Below are 20195 nucleotides of genomic sequence, written 5' to 3' on the forward strand. Positions count from 1 at the left end.
GCTTGCTAGATTCGAAGCTGTCGTCAAGGCTAAGGGTGGGCCAACACCATATTGAATTCCACCATTACCGATGGAGGGCGCCACTAACTTGTAAGTCATTTTCAGCCACGTGTCGGGATGTTTTTCATCACATAGTGTATATTCCGCAGAAGGTAGCCAGGTAGCGTGAGGGAGCACTTACAGCTTGCCACCGGCGTGCGAGCTCACAACATCCGTAGCTCAGGGCTCAAAGCTGAATGAGGCACGGTGGACCCTTCCACCTGCACTGCCTCCTCGTGACCGAAAAATCAGTTCACAACAACGCCTGCCCTACGCTAGGTGAGGACTCTCCTGAATGAAATAATTTCATACTGACAATGGAAATTACAGACTTTACTGTATTGCATGTCACTATTGTTATGTTGTCCTTTGGATGCTGCATGGTCCTTTATTGGATACAGGAAAGAGTAACAGATGCCGTTCATGACCAGAGAATTTGTGTTCTAATTAATTCTTTAAGTAATATGAAATATTAAAAATAGGATATACCTTTGATGCTGAAGCTGCAGCGTCAGCTGCTAACAGTATATTTCAGTGTAGAGAGAGAGAGAGACAAAAAAATTTATAAATCTCTTACTCTTCAATATAATGTCTATTCAGAAGACACTATGGCCACTATGAAAGTCTGTAAAGTTATTCAACCGGCAAACACTCAGTGCATGAATGTTCGAACTTAAGTACACCCGCAGCTGGAGCTCTGGAGAGAGGGCTCCATTTTATTGGCAGTAGCGTAATCGTTCGTGGCAGCGCCCTCCTGCCACGGTGGAGTCTGCAGCAAACGCGGCAGCCTAAGCGCGCGTATTTGAAGGTGCAGCCGACCGAATGACGCCTCATACCGCAACTATGACTAGAGATCTCAACTAACATATATTACTCTGACACATTTTTTCAGTTTAATAATTTTACAAGAAGAAGTTTGTACTCTTCCACAACACTTTACTGCCTCTAAGATCAAAAGGGTCACCAAATTTCTCCATCTTAACGATTTTTCCAAGAAGCTTGTACGCCGTTTTGACTTTAATGATTTTCCAAGACATGTGCTACAAGACAGTGCGGATTGGACAACCTCTGATTTGTCTATGTAGTGTACACTATCACTATAATTCACTAAGTGATCTGTAAGTTTTGAATGATTTTTGCAATAGAATTTCTTTATCCTCTTCTAGCCTCGTGCAAAGCCTCATATACAGGAATACTGCAGATGTTACACAGGAAGGAAAGGACGTCGAGATGTTATTTGTAAACAATTACAACACTTTTATTATAAACACTGAAGATTGAAACTCCAGGCATCCCCATACACGCTGTCATCACGCACAGCGTGACCGTGTACTCGCTTCGCCTCCAGGCTCTCACGTCCCACGCTGCAGTACTGCATTATCCAACCGAAGCTACCACATGACTCCACCTAGCTACACCACCAGTATAGTCGATGCTGCTCCAGATGGCTCACCTGCCCATGTGCTACCGATGATACTGTGAGAACGGTTGATAACTGTGAAACTTAATCGGGTATAACACGTATGTGAACTTCTATTATAGTGCAGATACATGACGCCACCACTTTCGTTGCTAATACAATTATTTCCTCCGTTTACTTTTTTCTAGAATTCTGACATACCTGTGCAGGCAGCACCTAACACAGATCGGAAACATCATGAATAATGCACGAAAAATGGTCTTGAAAATCGGTATCATTTCCCGAAGTACGTCATACAGATCTGAATATTAGCACTATGTATACGACTCTTGTATCTCACGACGTATTGCACTGTTTGAAGAATCACCAAGTGCGTTTTCCTGTTGTGTGGGCAAATATTTGCAGTTTAGTTTTTGCAGTAAGTAGTTTGGGGCAACAAATGCTGCTCGTCACGTCTTTGATACGAGATTCAGAAGCGATGGAAATTTCACTTTGTTTTCCATTACGAACACAACGAAGTTTTAAAGCTGAATTTTACGGATTTATTCGATAGAGCAGTTTCCAAATTAGTCAGAGCGATATCAGTTTAATTGATATGTATTTACATGTATATTAAAATACTGTATTTAGGTCCTCCGTCATTACATGGGAAACCTCCGAGATGTCCTTGACAGCGTGTTGATTCACATTTTGCACACAGTACAGTAGTTCTGCACCACGCAAAACTTCGGTTGGATTCAACAGATATATGGAACCTAATGTTTATGAAATTCCTGTAAATTTCTGGCGAAAAGTTGAAGTCCAATAGCGTCACAGTTGTGTTCAGATCATACGCGTTTGGTGACCAAGAAAGAGGACATTGAATGTCTCAAGTAATAAGTTCCATTATTATCCATAAAACTAATTTCAACAAGTCCAAAGACCCATACAGATTATCGCAGCGACAAGAACACTTTAAGCTGTAAATTAGATCAGTGGTAGCACTGAAGGAACTTAAATGAGGTTCCACTGGTGAAAGTTACTTTGTAAATAAACCTATTAACAAAAATTCATAAACTTATATTTCTATATATTGTTAACAAATTCCCCGCCATGCAACTGATCAATAAAATGCTATTCTGTGCATTTTACGTGCTTCGTTTTGAGTAAGTGTAGAGTAATATTCTATACTTGTCACTGTAACTTCATTGTTCCGATATGGAAAAACTAGTAGTTTTGTCTTGATACCATAAAAGAATTTAGATAATTGTTAAATACAAAACAAATTACCTCAATCACATGATGCTGTTAGATGGCTAACACCCGCTTGCCAATTTACAGTGCTTGTGATGGAGGGCACATTAACACATGTCCGGGTAAACCTATCTATTAGTCCTACTTTCTTTTCTCGATCATTTTACAAGGCGTTTGGGGGAGGACGTAATATCTAGCCTGAAACGTAACGCCCCAAATTTTTCAACAGTGAACCTCCCCATAACGCACAACACCTCCCTTATAGCGATGCTTTCTATACATTTTGTTTCTTTTTTATGTAGTCATTCCTCTTTAGGCTCCTCCAGTTGTTTGCTTTCGGGTATTTTTACAATAATTACTGTCTCCAGCGATAGTGCTATTATACAGTACCGGATTTCTTGTCCTACGTTTACTGCGTCCAGTTTTCCCCAGCTCTCATAACCAAACCTCTGCAATTCACTATAGTCCTCCAGTGTTACTGCCCCCTTACAGGCAACCGCACCATCCGTGACCAGCACTGCATAGTACGACAAGCAGCCTATGTTTGACTTATACGCATTCCTTTCTTCTCCATCCCATAACACTTACTGATGGATGAGATTTAGAAGTGTATATGAATTAAAATATAGCCTGACAACTGTGTTGCTTCCTTGCATGGTAAAGCGACACAAACTGCAAAACTCCAGTCTAAATGCAACTTTTTTGATGATTGAGATCCAATACAGAGTTCATTGACTGATTTGTGAAATACCCGCGTTATGAAACATTTCTTGGTGGAGTCTTTGACCACAGAACAATTTTCATACTACGTAGCACATTTAAAGAAACACATACCACAGAATACTCTTTCCTTACAGTAAACGAAGTAAGCCACATACATCTCCTTATTATTGCGAAACCTTCCCGTCTCCTCCATATCTCTTTTGTTAAGCAACCTTCCCTTCTACAATAACATATGAAACCTTCCCTTAGGATTTCTATCTCTTGCTTAATAATAACAAATGAAATCTTCCCTTTGAAATTAATTCTCTTTCTCAATAATAATAAATGCAATCTTGGCATACACATTTAAATGCTGCTTATTAAAAGTGATTTGCTGACTGTTTCGACGAAACATAGAATGCGTCGTCGTCGTGGCCCTCACTCATTACCTGCAATAACCCAAAACTCTTCCTTACCTTTTTTACTGTTACTGGATCGCCATCTGACTGCTACACCGAACTGCGACATGAATATACTTACTCTGTTTTACTATACTCTATTAGCTGCTGGTGGGCTGTCATAATAAGTGTCTGAATTTATTACCAAAGCTGACGTTATTCTTCAATAGCAAAGCTGACGTTATTCTTTAATTAATTTGACTGAAATTACGTAATTCATTGTTAAACTTTTTCTTGGCAACAATAAAATTTTGCAAAGTTTTACGCTGATGGTTTTTGGGATGAATTATAATCAGTAATGCAATATTTCTGGCAAAAATTAATTATATTCTGAAAACCATTCTTCAAATATATACTGTTGCTAATGAAGTGATTTTACGAACGTTCAAATGGGACTTACTTTTTACAATAATCTTACAACTAGCATTGCGCAAACATACCTTCAGTAGTCGTGAGTTTCTAAAAAAAAATAATTCAGTAATATTAGTTCCTTTTGTGATAATAGTTAGCTGATGTCTCTGTACATCCGTTTATAATCTCTTGTAAATCATAGCTGGTGACTGGCAGGCACACTGCTCCTCTCAACCTCTCGCTTCAGACCTGCTACCGACTCGCTTCACATCTCGCTTACTACTGACTTCCTACGAAAGCTAAGTGCGGTCTTTCCCACCAACAATGCTTTCTGGTGCAGACAGTCCCTGCTACCATTACAAAAGTATCAATGCGCGGTCTTTCCCGCTCTTTTCTTAAAATGTATCCATACGTGGACTCTCCCGCCCTTTTTAAAATTATGTCAATGTGCGGTCTCTCCCGCCAACAATACTTTGGTGCAGACATTCCCTGCTACCACAATTATTTCCAAAATGACAAATATTAATTATTCCTACTTAATCCTATGGATAAAATATAAACATCTTTCATAAGTTGTGGTTTGACAATAGACAATGGAAATATAGACGTCTTACAATTGTTATTTGCAGAGCACTGCCACCTCTCACAGATTCCTTGCATATAAAAGCAATTCATGACCTACTTTCAATTCTAAAATTTTAGCCCATGACTTATGTCTCTTTCCTGTGACAGCACCTACACCCAAGAAATTCAAAATAGTATCTCTCCCCAGCACTCCATTGAACTGGTTTGCCCTGTAGCGACTTGTTTCACTATGGTAGTCCTCTCCACCAATATAGGTTGACGAGGGCAATCATGAGTGGTAGACAGGAACCGTTTGTATATAAACCCACCAGTTCGTCTAGCCCTCAAAGCGATGTTGGCGATCACAAGTTAAGTTTTATTTGAATACCTGCGTACATCAATGTTACAATAGCACCAGACCTCGAGTTTGCTGTCGTAACTGAACTAGAAAGTGTACAACAACACAGAAACGCTCAGCTCGATCAAATAGGCTGGAGGTACATGTGTGAAAATCTGTAATACATGGAACGTCAGATCACCACAGAACACAGCCCACATTACGTGGACATCAATGTGTTCTCCAACAAAGACGTCAACACTAGCAGCAGCAGCAGCAGTAGCACTCATCTTATCGCCTCGAGTGTAACAGTGTTCAGTGGTACAGCACTGAAACTACTGGTTTGTCACGCTACACATAGCGTATGTTTAAACAGGCGAAGTGTTTCAGATGTACAAAGTATATATGATGCCATGTATTACACATCAGAGAGAGACTATGCCAATTACCTGATAGTGTTAAAAAGTCTACAGTAGCTTAATCAAATACATAATGTGACATAAAGTTCGTGTGGGTGTTGAATTTCATGACTGTTTAGCTGCATGTGAGCATTATCACATACACATTTGCTAAATATCGCAATATGGCAAATGGTTATGATGAAAGAAGATTGCCCAGTTAGTAAGTGGTTTGTATATATGAGAGTACTAAAATTATTATTTTTTAAAAAATTACACTGTACATTTAATTTAAAATCTCGCATATTACTATATTATTTCCATGCACATTTAAATACGAGACATAACTCTACACTATCATTATTATTATTATTATTACAGTTCGAGAGAACAAGCTAATCTTTTAACAAGTGCTGCTTAACCTGCAAGTTACACCTGTAGCGTCAATATGTCAGCTGTGTGTGTCTTTTTACTGCTATAGAACAATTAAATCACAACAATAGTACACATGTGTGAATTATACTCTAAATATTACTGATTATTGGTTTGTAATATAGAACATTTTTAGTTTCTGATGTAGGATTGCATTTATTCATTTGTGGTCATGGATTTATAGCCACATTTACCTATTATGACAAGCAATTTTTTTTAAACACATAATGCTACTCTACATACAAAGACACCTACGTGGGGAGGAATCTCTAACGTATGACCACTTCCCATTGCTATTTACAGTAAATGGCAATATTCTGTATTATGCATTTGTATACAGATTTCACCAAACAGTGTGTTTAAAGTGCTTTGTAAGCTTTGCTTGTACATGTGTAACAGCTTGTTCTCTTTCCAGTATCAGTTTCTATTCCTCAAGCGCAGAAACTGTTTTCGCCATATACTTTAGTTTTCATTTTTTTCCTTTTCAGTCTATTCCATTTCCAGTTTTCTTTCACATGTGCTTAACATATTACTGTCGTTTTTGACTTCCAGCGTCATTATAAATGTTTATAAAGAAGCACAGTCATTGTAGCTGAGTCAGAAAGGTAAAGGCAGAGGCATATACCAAGTGGAGTATTATACTCCATCTGGCTACAATTAATGTATGCACATTTTTGGTAAGGATTTTAAGGATGAAAACACATCTAACACATTGAGAAAAAATTATATTATTTATTCCCTTGCTACAACACTCATAGCACGGTTTAAAATAAATATCTGAAAAATGGAATAATGATAATGAGCTATTTACAAAAAGAGAATCACATTTTTATTTAACAATAGTGACTCCGTATTCACAGTTAATAAAATCAAAAACGCATATTAACACACAGTATAAAAATAGTACAAAAATGCGAATGACATCCTCTATCACACACAGTCAATTTACGAAATACAGCAAACTGCCACTACAAAGCGTAGAATTTCCACTTTATTCAGGTACACAAATATTACTTGATACAAATGAAAATAAATCTAATAATGCAGGTAAACATTGCATTTGCCAAAACTATTACCCAGCGAGATGGCGCAGATGTTAGTACACTGGATTCGCATTCGGGAGGACACGGTTCAAACCCGGGTCCGGCCATCCTGATTTAAGTTCTCCGTGATTTCCCTAAATAGCTTCAGGAAAATTCCGGGATGGTTCCTTTGAAATGGTACAGCCAACTTCCTTCTTCATCCTTCCCTAATCCGATGGGACGGATGACCTCGCTGTTTGGTCCCCTCCCCCAAATCAACCAACCAACCAACCGACCAATCAAAACTATTAGTCGATTCGTCAAAAATGCTGCTACTGTAGCTGAAACGGGTTTCTAACTCACAGCGTGCAAGGAATGGGGAGGTACAGATTTAACTTAAGCAGCAATATGTCTGCATGGAAGGCACAGCACTCCCATCTCTCCCTGGAAGCAAGTTTTACAAAGGCAAGCATTTTCGAAAGCCCTCTCAGTCACACGATGTTCTGATGCTGCTTTCGGAATAATAGCTTTTTCCGCTTTCCGAAGACTGAATGGATGTTTAATACATCTGCATTTTTTGCAGTAATTGTTGCATCTTTGCTCTCGCAAATATTTCCTACAAAATCTTTGCCCTTCGGAAGAATCACACACACTCTGGAACCACACAGTATGTTCAGCCCTTGGATTGAGAGGTTCTTCCCAACCTTCAACCCCTCAGCACAATGGAAACACACGGTTTTATCGTGTTACCGGTATAAAAGAATCAAGCTTTACGTAAATTGTCAAGACGTTGCTTAATAGCTAACGATCAGCCATCAAAGTATGCTAGCGTCACTTCTAAAGTTCTGTACTTAGGATGAGCTAACGTAATGTCTCACACGTTATGCGTTGAACGGTACAACAGTTTCAGTTCAGCAGATGAATGTAAACAATTTTCCTTACTGTACAGACTGCAAATATTGCACAAAAAAACAATTCGAATTGTGACATTTGATTCATCACAGACCTGATTTCTTAGGTTTACCTCCCCACACGTTAGACACCTATGATGTTCGAGGGACCTGTTTTCAAAGCTTCTTATACACTCTGAAGAGCCAAGATGACTAACAATCGGCCACTTGATCACGATATCACTTCTGGTCAGGCCTTCTGCAGGTTGTGGACAGAAACGGAAACACCAAAAACACAACACATTACCACGCATAATACGGTATAGGAAAGCCTTTTGAATTTAAAACAGCTTCCAGTCATCTGGAAACATATGAATACAGGTCTTGCATGGTTTGGGCATCTTATGGCACTATACCTGCAAAATAGTGGCAAGTTAAGGTGACGGTGAGGGAGGTGTCTTAGGATCACGCACCCTTCTCCCCATGGTAGACCACAGAGCTCAGTAATATTGAAACCTGATGCCTGTGGTTGCCGGGTAAGATGCAACAATTCATCCTAGTAGTCACAAAACCAGTCCTGGGCGATTCGAGCTGTATAAACAGGTGCCCTGTCATTTTGGAATGCAGCGTTACCATTGGGATGGACGTGATCAGCCAAAATGGTCACATAATATTTGGCAGAAGTATCATCTTGCAGATTAACCATGGGGCCCTTGGAATACGTGGCTGCCCAAATCATCACTGAACCTTCGCTGTATTTTACTCTTCGCATGTGACGTCAGTTAGAAAATAGAAACAGTGTAAAACAAGGCTTATCTGACCAGACGCCATTCTTCTATTGTTCCACATTCCAGATTTGGAGCCATGTTATGGGCATTTGCATCACTGATGGGCGCTTTTGAAATTCCAACTCACTCTAAAATTCCCTGCTTGTGGAGCTCCCTTAGTGTTGTTTGCTCTTGATAGGGTTTGTGCGAGTGCGACATTCAGTTCTACAGTGACTTTCGCAGCTGTCGTCCTCTCATTTTTCACCACTTCTTCAATGACCATCTGTCACTATCACTCAACACACAGTTTCATCCACTTTATTACTTAGTGGATGATGATTTTCCAGTTTCCCTGTTTGCTGGATAAATTTTCAATAAGGTACTTCTTGAAACACTAAACGGTTCGCTTACCTTGTTTGATGAAGCGCCTACCGTCTGGGTGTCAACAGTTTGCCTACGTGAACAAAGAGGTCTGACGTAATGCACTCGCAACTGCAGAGAACAGTGCTGGCCACGATGTCTCTTCCAACACACTGAGGACAGGTGCCGTTCGTGGTCAAATACAACAGCGCAACCTACAGTCCTCACCAACATTTGTATTTATGTGCAAGTATTAATTTCTCGTCATGTTTCCATCTCCTGTACGTCTGCTTAGTTGGTTCCTTCGTCATCCAACCACGATACAGATACTCCAGCCGCATGTTTCAGTTTGTGTTATAGATTACCATATCGTTTACAGATAAGTTTGGCTGTAACATTTCTGTGTAATACTTATGTTGGAGCCTAGTCATGCAGGAGTGCATTGTGACACATACGCATAATAGTTACGTTGGAGTACATGCTGTCGATTTCCATATAATTTACAGATAATTTCTACACTGCACCAAACGCACGATCGTTAAATGTAGTCATTCTACAGGTTTTAAACCCGCAAACCACGAGCTGGAAGCAGGAAATGTTTTGTCCAAATCAGTGAACTTGAGTCAAAGTCAATCAATTACTCTTCGAAATCAGCGAATTTTGAGTAAAAAAAATCAACGAATTGTGAGTTGAACTCAACACATTTTATGCGGAAAATATCAGATTTGTGTCAGAATCAACGAACTGTGAATCGAAATTAGCGAATTTTATGCCCAACATCAGTCAATTTTACGTCAGAATCAGCGAATTTTCGGGATAAAATCAGCGAATTTTGCGTCAAAATCAACGATATTTGTAGACTTTCAGACAGTACTCGACAGTGGCGAATAGACTGGAGTGTATAGTCACACTGATGTTGATAGTCTCCACACAGAAGTCGTGGCTTGATGTTAGGTAGTCATACATCCCCATTTTTCTTGGTAATGGTATTGGCAGAGATCGTGAGAGAGTAAAGTGGATGTCACAGTGGTTTGGTGTTAGCGGAGCGAGACTTTCGTAAGACTCAGTACGCATGAAGCTTTTTGTATACTCTAAAGGCACATGATGTATGTAACAGATGGAATGTTTGAGGAACTATGAAAGTTATCTTTGGGAGGGAGGGTCAGAGAGTACCCACTCTATCTCATAACCATAAAGCTCCTGTCACATTTGCATGTAGCACTGTATACTGTCCGACTAATGCATTGTACTGTCCTGTGTGGCTAATGACCTGTACTATCCCCTCTCGTTATGGTTCCAATGGCTCTGAGCACATCGGGACTTAACTTCTGAGGTCATCAGTCCCCTAGAATTTAAACCTAACTAACCTAAGGACATCACAGACATCCATGCCCGAGGCAGGATTCGAACCTGCGACCATAGCGGTCTCGCGGTTTCAGACTGTAGCGCCTAGAACCGCTCGGCCACTCCGGCCGGCCCCCTCTCGTTATCACATCTGTGTACAGCGCTATACTACACTATCTGACTAATGCGTTGTACTGTATTGCCCGTGTGTATCATATTTGGGTACAGCACCATACTGTTCTGTCTGACTAATATGATATACTGTAGCGTATCTAAGGATGTCAAACACGAAGGGCAGTCTTGATCACCTGATCCGATAGACATCTTGTGTTTTTCCTCGAACAGTATTTCTATCTGTGATGTTTATATGCAGACTGAGGAGACGAATGAAAATTTATGCCAAAGCCGGAATTCAAGCCCGGGTCTCTTTCTGATTAGCCTGATACGGGAATCACTACGCACCCTGGCACAATAGCTTTGCTAAAGTACTCGGACTGCCGCAGCACGCCTCTCTCGTCAATCCAAATTACCGTTCACGCTTCATCCGACTTTGGTATTCCCCCTAGATTCGGGTTCGAGTCGCAGCCTTGGTCCAAAGATTCGACATATACACATCATGGATGTTTGAGACTTGAAAAGATCTCTAGAACCGTAAAGTTTCATTTGATTATTTCTACCTGTTCCTCACATCTTAGATTTTTAGTCTGTATAAGTAGCTTTATGCTTACTGATTCTTTCACGAGACACTTTCATGATCACTTCACAGAGGTGATATCCATTTTAATTTCCCGCAATCCCTTTCAGTTACATTAACAAGAAAATGGCGATGTGTGACTACCTAAAATCAAACCTTCTGTGTATGAGGAGACTGCCAAGGAAGCACTATTGTTTTCATGTGAGGAAGCCACACTTCACCATTTTTCTAGATCTGATGAGATCGTGAGAAAGTAAACTGGATGACATCTTGGTTGGGCGGTCATGGAGCAACATCTACAAACATCAATGATTTTGACTCGAATTTGCTTATTTTGACACAAAATTCACTGACTTCAACCCACAATAAGAGTGGTTTAAAATCTATGGAATAACTGCATTTAATGATCGTTCTTTTGCTAAAGTGTCAAAAAATTGTCTGTAAACTATCAATAACACAGATTCCAACACTGATAAGGGGACCTGTATCACGGTTGGATGCTAAAGAAACTAGCCAAGTAGATGTAGAAGGCATAGTCAGAATCGACGTCATGATCATATGACGCGAAGCGTCTTAATGATCTTGGATCTTTATACAGTATATATGAAGCTTTGAGAGCAGAGCTGTCTAACGTAGTGGGTGTCTGAGGTGTGAGGAAGTAAACCTGTGAAATTTGTTCTGTGGTGAGTCAATTGTTACATCTCTAACTACATTTTCATGACATTTGTAGCTCTTACAGAATGGAAATAAGTCTGAATTTACTTTCTGAACCAGTACAGTTTTGCAGTCAAATGCATGGTGTGTGACATATTGGATTAGCTTACCCTAAATACGTAAAACATTATGACTTGGACCCTAAATTGGCTTCCGTTTATCCCAAATCTCCCTTCCCTAGCACAAAGTTACAGGCGACTGGAAAAAAACGCAGGTAACTCCTGTGCACAAGAATGGTAATAGAATGGCTAGCGAAATTTCAGACCAATATCCTTAACATCGGTTTGTTGCAGAATTCTGAGTCTGGACGTTCCTCTTTCTCTCCTTCCACTTCTTGTATAATTGATAACGATGGACGAATTTGTACTATTTCAACGTGTCATGATGGGTTGTTAACGCTCATGCACCAACCAACATTTCGATTAGGATGTTCCCCTTTTTCTTAGTTATCCTATCTCAATTTAAGAACATGTGTTTCCAGTAAAACTTAATAATTTGTGTACTGCAGTATTCTTTCTAACTTACTAAACAATCACCTTCATCGTAAACTACAGTTGGGGAAATGACTGTTTCCTCAGGATATTGCAGTGTTGTTTTTCCGAGCTCCATAAAGTGGACAGTGATAGGAATGAAAAGTAATTTCAAAATGGTTCAAATGGCTCTGAGCACTATGGGACTTAACATCTGAGGTCACCAGTCCCCTAGAACTTAGAACTACTTAAACCTAACTAACCTAAGGACACCACACACATTCATGCCCGAGGCAGGATTCGAACCTGCGACCGTAGCGGTCGCGCGGTTCCAGACTGTAGTGCCTAGAACCGCTCGGCCACACCCGCCGGCTGAAACGTAATTTGAGAAAGAGCTCTCATCAATGAAGTGCGTAGCCCACACGTTATTAATTTATTGCTTATTTTATTTTGTGTTTACATGTTCAGATTTTGCATAATTTGATTGAGTTATATTAAACCCTATAATACCAATTATCCAATCATAAGAAATTTTCCAGTTCAGTCTGACCTTTAATATATGAAGAAGGGCTTGGGCTGGTGGCAGCCCTAAAATTTTATAAAATTTCATACATCACACGATTGGGATGAACACAAAAAACGCATGTCCACTTACATTAATACCAGTAGACGGGTATGTTACAATGTCTGATGGTGGTCATTCTAAAACATGTTTTTCTACACACATAAAACCAGTTAGCCATCTTGCAGTTTTTGAATTTCGTGCCATTTTAAACTTGGAATAACTATTTTTGACTAGTGGGAGTGTAATTTACCATAATACTGGTGCATACATGCTTCATGTTTGACAGTAACAACTGTAGAGACTTGTTTTAAAACATAAAATCAGCGAGCTATCTGCCAACTATGTAGGCTGCGCCACTCCTCTACGCAATAGAATGACTCTTTTTTCAGTTTCCTGCCATTTTTGGATAATAGTGATAATAACTGGGTAATAAGTTACAGAAAAAGTGTAACATGTCATAGACTCAGTGTAACTGCACTTACAAATCATACTATCCAATAAATCTTGAGCTTGCTTCGTCAAATAGATTAGTCTGGCAACCATGTGTGCTACACCAGCTTTCGTGACTAATAGGACTCACGTAATTGGCATAGAGAAGTGATGAAAGTGGTGGCAGGAGGGGAAAGGAGGGGGCAGAATACGTGGCAACAGTTCAGACTGTCTCAATGCTTGGGACTTAAGTTTTAAAGTTCTGTGACTTGTCCAATGTTTTTCCCAAGATTTTAGGGAGAGGGTCTTAATTTGTTCACAGGATGACTGGCTCGTCCATATTTTACGTAAGTGGCAAGCCAGTGACAATTTCCTGTGGCATCCTTGACGCTCCTTTCTCATTTTTCTTACGTTTTATTTTCTTATACAACACTTTTCATCTTTTCCAGCTTTCTTACTAAATTTGACCACATTCGTTTCTTTTAATGTGTGTCAGGGCGCTGATGACCTCGACGCTGAGCGCTCGTAAGCCCCAACACACACACACACACACACACACACACACACACACACACACACACACTGGACTAGAACGTAGATTCTTCAAAAACTAAGCATAAAAGCTACCATTGTGCCCAATAACAACTTGATTCCATTGGTTGCAACTGCCTGTAAGGGAAGAAGGAAAGATATCACTGAATAACTCAACTGACTCAAAATCATTACCATATTACGAGCTGTAGACCAGCCGTACCACGGGGTTACTAGATCCAGGAAGACTGCCCTATGATTGCTTCACTAACGTCTGGAAATAGCAACACAGTGAACGAACCACTTGCAGATTACTGCAGTGTTCCATCCCCTGCTCTCCATTTGATAAGTACAACTTTACTATAGCCACGTATTAAAGTGAGGAAAGATTTTTGTATTTGCTTTAGAAGTTACCGTCTCACAGTGTAGCCAAAAGTAAGTAGCTGGTTTTCTTTTGTCTGCAGATACGTATACTACTCCAGTGAGAACTTCCCATTAATATTCTCACGTATCAGGCTTGCCGTGATTTCCTTTGTTCGTGGCTACACCATCTTTCTTGGAATTACAAATCCATAGAAGAATTCGGCGGAAATCATCTGCAAAGCATTAAGAGACTGGTGTGAACCATATTTTTGTATTTACGGTTGTTACATCAAGAATGGGGAGCAGCTACCATGCTATCGTCATAGGGTAAGCTTATCCCATAGAGTGAGCTAGCTGTTTCGCAAATAGGGAAAATTGTTGTCTAAGACATATGCTAGAAAGGCAATCGGAAGTCGATATTACTTCTCGTAGCAAATATTAGATGTCCAATTTATTCGGTTTAGATGAATTTTCCCTGCCTGGATTCAGAATTTGAGATACAGTGTAACAGACGACATGTACTGGTTTATGAAGTCATTAAATTCACAGATGTGCAGGACGAACCCTAATTCACCTGACAAAACTGTGGAGTTTCATAAGGAACTGTGGTCTCCGGTAGCGCGATACAGAGTGTTTACGTTGTGTTTGATTTATTATTCCTATTATTCTTTGTATCTGTACTGCACTGAAACAACATGCACGACAAAGCAAATGTGTACGGTATCGGCTGCTTGGCGTACTTGGAAACGAAGTTGTTCAGTCACGGTACTTTATGTTGACAACAGTAATATCCACTTGATTTAAAACTTGCATTCAGTTCTGTCCGGTTTTGTTTCGGATTGTTTTTCCGGCAGTGTTAGTTGCACGTTGGCAGTAATAATAATTGCGTTTGGTAAATGGCTGGCTGCAAGTCTTTCAATTGGACGCCACTTCGGCGACTTCCGTGCCCCTTATCTTCCCTGATTATCCAACCAAAGAAAGGGGAGCTACAGCTTAACTTGGAATCCAAACCACGTGTCTTCTAAGGCAACCTCTCACATCACTGAAAGATGCTAGACACATTAAAGGTAGATATAAGTTTTCAGTAGTCCTACTGGTATTCGATCCCGCACTCTCTTGCTTTTTAGGCACGCGCGTTTCCACTAGACTTCAGTGCATTGCAGATGATTTCCACCAAATTCTTTTATTGATTTGTAGTGCAAAGAAAGCTCGTGGAGCCATAAACATAAAGGGGCATCTTCTGTGTTAGCGGTTCAGTGCTGCTGCACGAGCGGCTGCACGAAGACTGACGCCTTCTTAACAAAATCACTGCTTACGTAGCAGAAACTGTTGCCTCCTTGAGCCCTTGGTTCTCGATGTACGCTTGGCGGTCAATCTGTGACGTCATCTCCGAGCGCTAAATTTTCTAAGTGCGGTGTGAATCCAGTCGCCGCGCCTACAGGAAGACTAGTCGGCGCGGCTGCCCCGTCGGCCGCTAATGGCATATTGATAGGTTTACTGCCAAGCTGTCGTGTGGTGGCTGACCTGTGTACTTCAAGCATGACTATTAACTTTTTAAGTTGGGCCAACCCCTGTAAAAATGAGACTTAATAAGACGCCATCCGTGCGCGATTTGCTTCATTAACTTTTAAAGGTAAATTCACATGTTTGTGTAGGGAGCTTCACTCGATTTTGCGATCACGAGGATTTTAATTTTGCACCTGAGGGGCATGCACACTACACCCACAACCACCCCACCTCACATCATGTCTTGCCAAGACTGTTAACGCCCTCACAGACCGACGTGGGCGAGTTCGGCTGTATTCCATGCGCCATATAATGGGTGGTTGTAGATATGCTAGTGCGTTAATATGGAATCGATTTATGCTGGAAGAAAGCTGGTTCCAGTTGAAAATCTTGCACTGTCTACTGCTTGTATGACATATGACATTCACGGTTCATCTGACAAGCCTTAACGTGATTGAACAGTACTGCTATCGAGAAGAGAGACCGTGCGCTGTTAGAGAAACTACACTACTGGCCATTAAAATTACTACACCAAGAAGAAATGCAGATGATACACGGATATTCATTGGACAAATATATTATATTATAACTGACATGTGATTACATTTTCACGCAATTTGGGTGCATAGATCCTGAGAAATCAGTACCCAGAACAACCACCTCTGGCCGTAATAACGACCTTGATACGCCTGGGCATTGAGTCAAACAGAGCTTGGATGGCGTGTACAGGTACAGCTGTCCACGCAGCTTCAACACGATGCCACAGTTCATCAAGAGTAGTGACTGGCGTATTGTGACGAGCCAGTTGCTCGGCTACCATTGACCAGACGTTTTCAGTTGGTGAGAGATCTGGAGAATGTGCTGGCTAGGGCAGCAGTCGAACATTTTCTGTATCCAGAAAGGCCCGTACAGGACCTGCAACATGCGGTCTTGCATTATCCTGCTGAAATGTAGGGTTTCGCAGGGATCGAATGAATGGTAGAGCCATGGGTCGTAACACGTCTGAAATGTAACGTCCACTGTTCCAAGTGCCGTCAATGCGAACAAGAGGTGACCGAGACGTGTAACCAATGGCACCCCATACCATCACGCCGAGTGATACGCCAGTGTGGCGATGACGAATACACGCTTCCAATGTGCGTTCACCGCGATGTCGCCAAACACGGATGCGACCATCATGATGCTGTAAACAGAACCTGGATTCAACCGAAAAAATGACGTTTTCCCATTCGTGCACCCAGGTTCGTTGTTGAGTATACCATCGCAGGCCCTCCTGTCTGTGATGCAGCGTCAAGGGTAACCGTAGCCATGGTCTCCGAGCTGATAGTCCGTGCTGCTGCAAACGTCGCCGAACTGTTCGTGCAGATGGTTGTTGTCTTGCAGACGTCCCCATCTGTTGACTCAGGCATCGAGACGTGGCTGCTCGATCCGTTACAGCCATGCGGATAAGATGCCTGTCATCTCGACTGCTAGTGATGCGAGGCCGTTGGGATCCAGCACGGTGTTCTGTATAACCCTTCTGAACCCACCGATTCCATATTCTGCTAATAATCATTGGATCTCGACCAACGCGAGCAGCAATGTCGCGATACGATAAACCGCAATCGCGATAGGCTACAATCCGACCTTTATCAAAGTCGGAAACGTGATGGTACGCATTTCTCATCCTTACACGAGGTATTACAACAACGTTTCACCTGTCAACGCCGGTCAACTGCTGTTTGTGTATGCGAAACCCGTTGGGAACTTTCCTCATGTCAGCACGTTGTAGGTGCCGCCACCGGCGCCAACCTTGTGTGAATGCTCTGAAAATATAATCATTTGCATATCACAGCATCTTCTTCCTGTCGGTTAAATTTCGCGTGTGTTGCACGTCACCTTCGTGGTGTAGCAATTTCAATGGCCAGTAGTGTAGTTTATTAGAACCGCAGCAATTACGAGCAGCATTGAGAGAGTCGTCAACTGAAAAATTTGAGGAGAGGCCAGTTGTTGTTAAATGGTTTAAAGAAGATGACCATAAAATTCGAAAACACGGGTGAGCTTGTAAGAGGAAGGCGTGCTATTGCTATGGGAAGTTATTAGGTAGGTTGTTGTTCCTGTAAGTGACAACGCAGCACGTGTGAAGGTAGTGCTAGTGCTCCTGTCGTGTCGCGAGAGCTGTCCACGTCCCAGGGCCAACAGCACGGAAAGTTTTGCGGTCTATTTTACACTCGCACCAGAACATATCCAGACGGTGCAGCAACTGAAACTTCAAGACCCGCAGCAAAGTTCTGAATTTGCTCTTCGGTTTCTGGCGCGGATAGAAGTTGATGACATTTGGCCGGCCAATATTGCACAAAGTGACGAGGCTCACTTTACGCTACAGGGTGCAGAGAATACAAAGAACAACAGAATTCTGGGTACCGGTAAACTGTGTGCTCTGCACACAGAGCAACTGCACTCGCTCTATGTGGCTGTGTGATTTGGATTCACAAGCAGCTTCATTCTCTGCCCGTCCGTCTTTCAAGAGAATAAACCCAGATGTGCTGCCAGGTGCACCGTTACGTCTTTTCGTTACCGAGACCCCCTTGGACAGCCTCTGATTCCAGCTTTGGAAGAGCACGGCTATGTGGCAACCACTGTTTTTACGCAAGTTGGGACAACAGCTCATGTTGCTCGCTCAATGAAAAATCTGCTTAATGCAACATTCCACGAACCTATTATCTCCAGAGGTTATCCAGAGGTGGTCTGGAAGATCACCCGATCTGTATCCTTGTGAATTTTCGCTCTGGTGTATCTATAAGAACGCGTTCACCACGGACACGTTCAGTATCTATGTGATCTGAAGGGCACTACACACGAGCACGTTGCTCAGATTTCACCAGAACTATTACTAGTAACTGTTGAACACCTCGTTTTACGGATGCAACATCTCGTCGACGTCTCCCGTGACCATACTGGACAACTTGTGTAAGTGGAGGCTTATAATAAAATCAACATGACGCCTTTCTCACTTGTTTGACCTTTCCTGCCCACGTCCCTTTCCTAATCTATTGTATGTGAAAACATTTTTGGGAACCTTTCTTGCGTTTACAGATTCAGATTTACATCTGGTGACCAAAATTGGAAATAATTTTCTTCCAGCGCAAATCCGTTCCGCATTATCGCATTAGAATATCGACTAAGTTTCGATGCCATCTGATAGTTACAGCCCAGACTACACCTCTGTAAGCAACTACACTTTAATTATAACCACCCAGTATACCCGATTTTGTTAATTGCTAAGCAGTTATTTCACTTCTAAATTTATTGACATGCCCACAGCCTTGCCAATTTGACCAGGCCACCGCCGAAGTCGTACACTGCTATGAAACGTGTCAACCTAGACCACTGGTCTCAAATTCAAAATACTCAGAAAATATCGGCGAATAACATTTGCAATTTTTTAGGTGGAGTCTAATGCTATAACAGACGGCCACAAAGTACGTTCCATCAAGAACGATGGCAGAAAGTCGCCAAAGTGAAGGGACTCGAAGTCGTTTACTTCTGTAAACTCATCAGAAAATCACAAAGGCTAGTAAGGCAACTGCAGGAAAAATAACTGCTCTTTCAGTGTCCTTTAGCAATTAGGTACGCTCATATTTCAAGGTAATTCTGACAAGGTGAAACAGTTTCTGATCTAGAGTTTGATTTGCATCTTTAGACAGCTAAATTTCATCTCCCTTGAACGCCTAAAAATAAACTTCTAGTCTCTCAGAAATAATTTGTTTTGGATAGCGGGATTATTCGTGTTCGCTGGAATAGTAGCTCAGTTTCGTATTCCTTCCTTTTGTTTATGTTTCAGGGTGTATACCACAGTTACAACGCCTTCCTAGATGCAACTCCACTGGAGAATGCGCCAGAGGGTTACTGGCTGGTTGACATCAGAGCCATGAAGGGCATGGACGTGATGGGGTGCTGCAGGGCAACAGGATACATCTGGCCAGATGTCATTCCGGGGGAGGAGGAGGAGGAGGATGGAAGGTAGACACTTTGTATCGAGAACTGTCTATCCTTGAGACTTTCATCCCTTACTAGCACGGCAACTCTAATTTGAATTTTTTTTTGAGCGTCTGTATCTTTACCAAATAAAATAAGCGTGAATGACACTAGAATTACTTTACTAAATTATTAAAAAAATGTATGTATCCATCAAAAAATTCTTGAAAGTGTCAATGCTGAAAACTCAATGGTCCGTAATTTTATTTTATTAACTGGAACTTCTTGATATTTGCAGTCATATTCTGATCAATAAATAAGCTAGAAATGTGTTTCGAAGAAAGAACAATACTTCAATATGTTCCATTGTCACGCACAGTGCGGAAGACTGTGCCTTCCATTGCCATATGTACTCTAAATCACCTGTCATGTTTCACGCAGGTGGCATACACTGATAAGCAGAACACTATGACCACTGGCCACCGTAACATTGGCTGCCACGTGTTGACGTTGCGGGCACGTGACGTGGTAATGAAACTATGTAAGCGGAGCACACACGGATGTTGGTCAACCTAGAGAAGATATGGGCTGCAAATGAGGAAATCCATTGAGACAAGCAACTTTGACAAACGGCAGATTATTATTACGC

The 20195-nt window shown here is 41.4% G+C and overlaps 1 protein-coding gene across 1 annotated transcript in view; it reads left to right on the plus strand.

Annotated features, from left to right (window-relative positions):
- The window catches only part of LOC126262800 (uncharacterized), a 120575-nt gene extending 100697 nt beyond the window's left edge, over nt 1-19878 (plus strand). Inside the window, exon 4 of the mRNA XM_049959625.1 lies at nt 19413-19878. Coding sequence (XP_049815582.1) covers nt 19413-19595 — 183 coding nt within the window. The 3' untranslated portion in view covers nt 19596-19878. The remainder of the gene's footprint in view (nt 1-19412) is intronic.
- The last annotated feature ends 317 nt before the right edge of the window (nt 19879-20195 follow it).

This window comes from Schistocerca nitens, chromosome 6, assembly GCF_023898315.1.
Source record: "Schistocerca nitens isolate TAMUIC-IGC-003100 chromosome 6, iqSchNite1.1, whole genome shotgun sequence".
NCBI classification, from domain to species: domain Eukaryota; kingdom Metazoa; phylum Arthropoda; class Insecta; order Orthoptera; family Acrididae; genus Schistocerca; species Schistocerca nitens.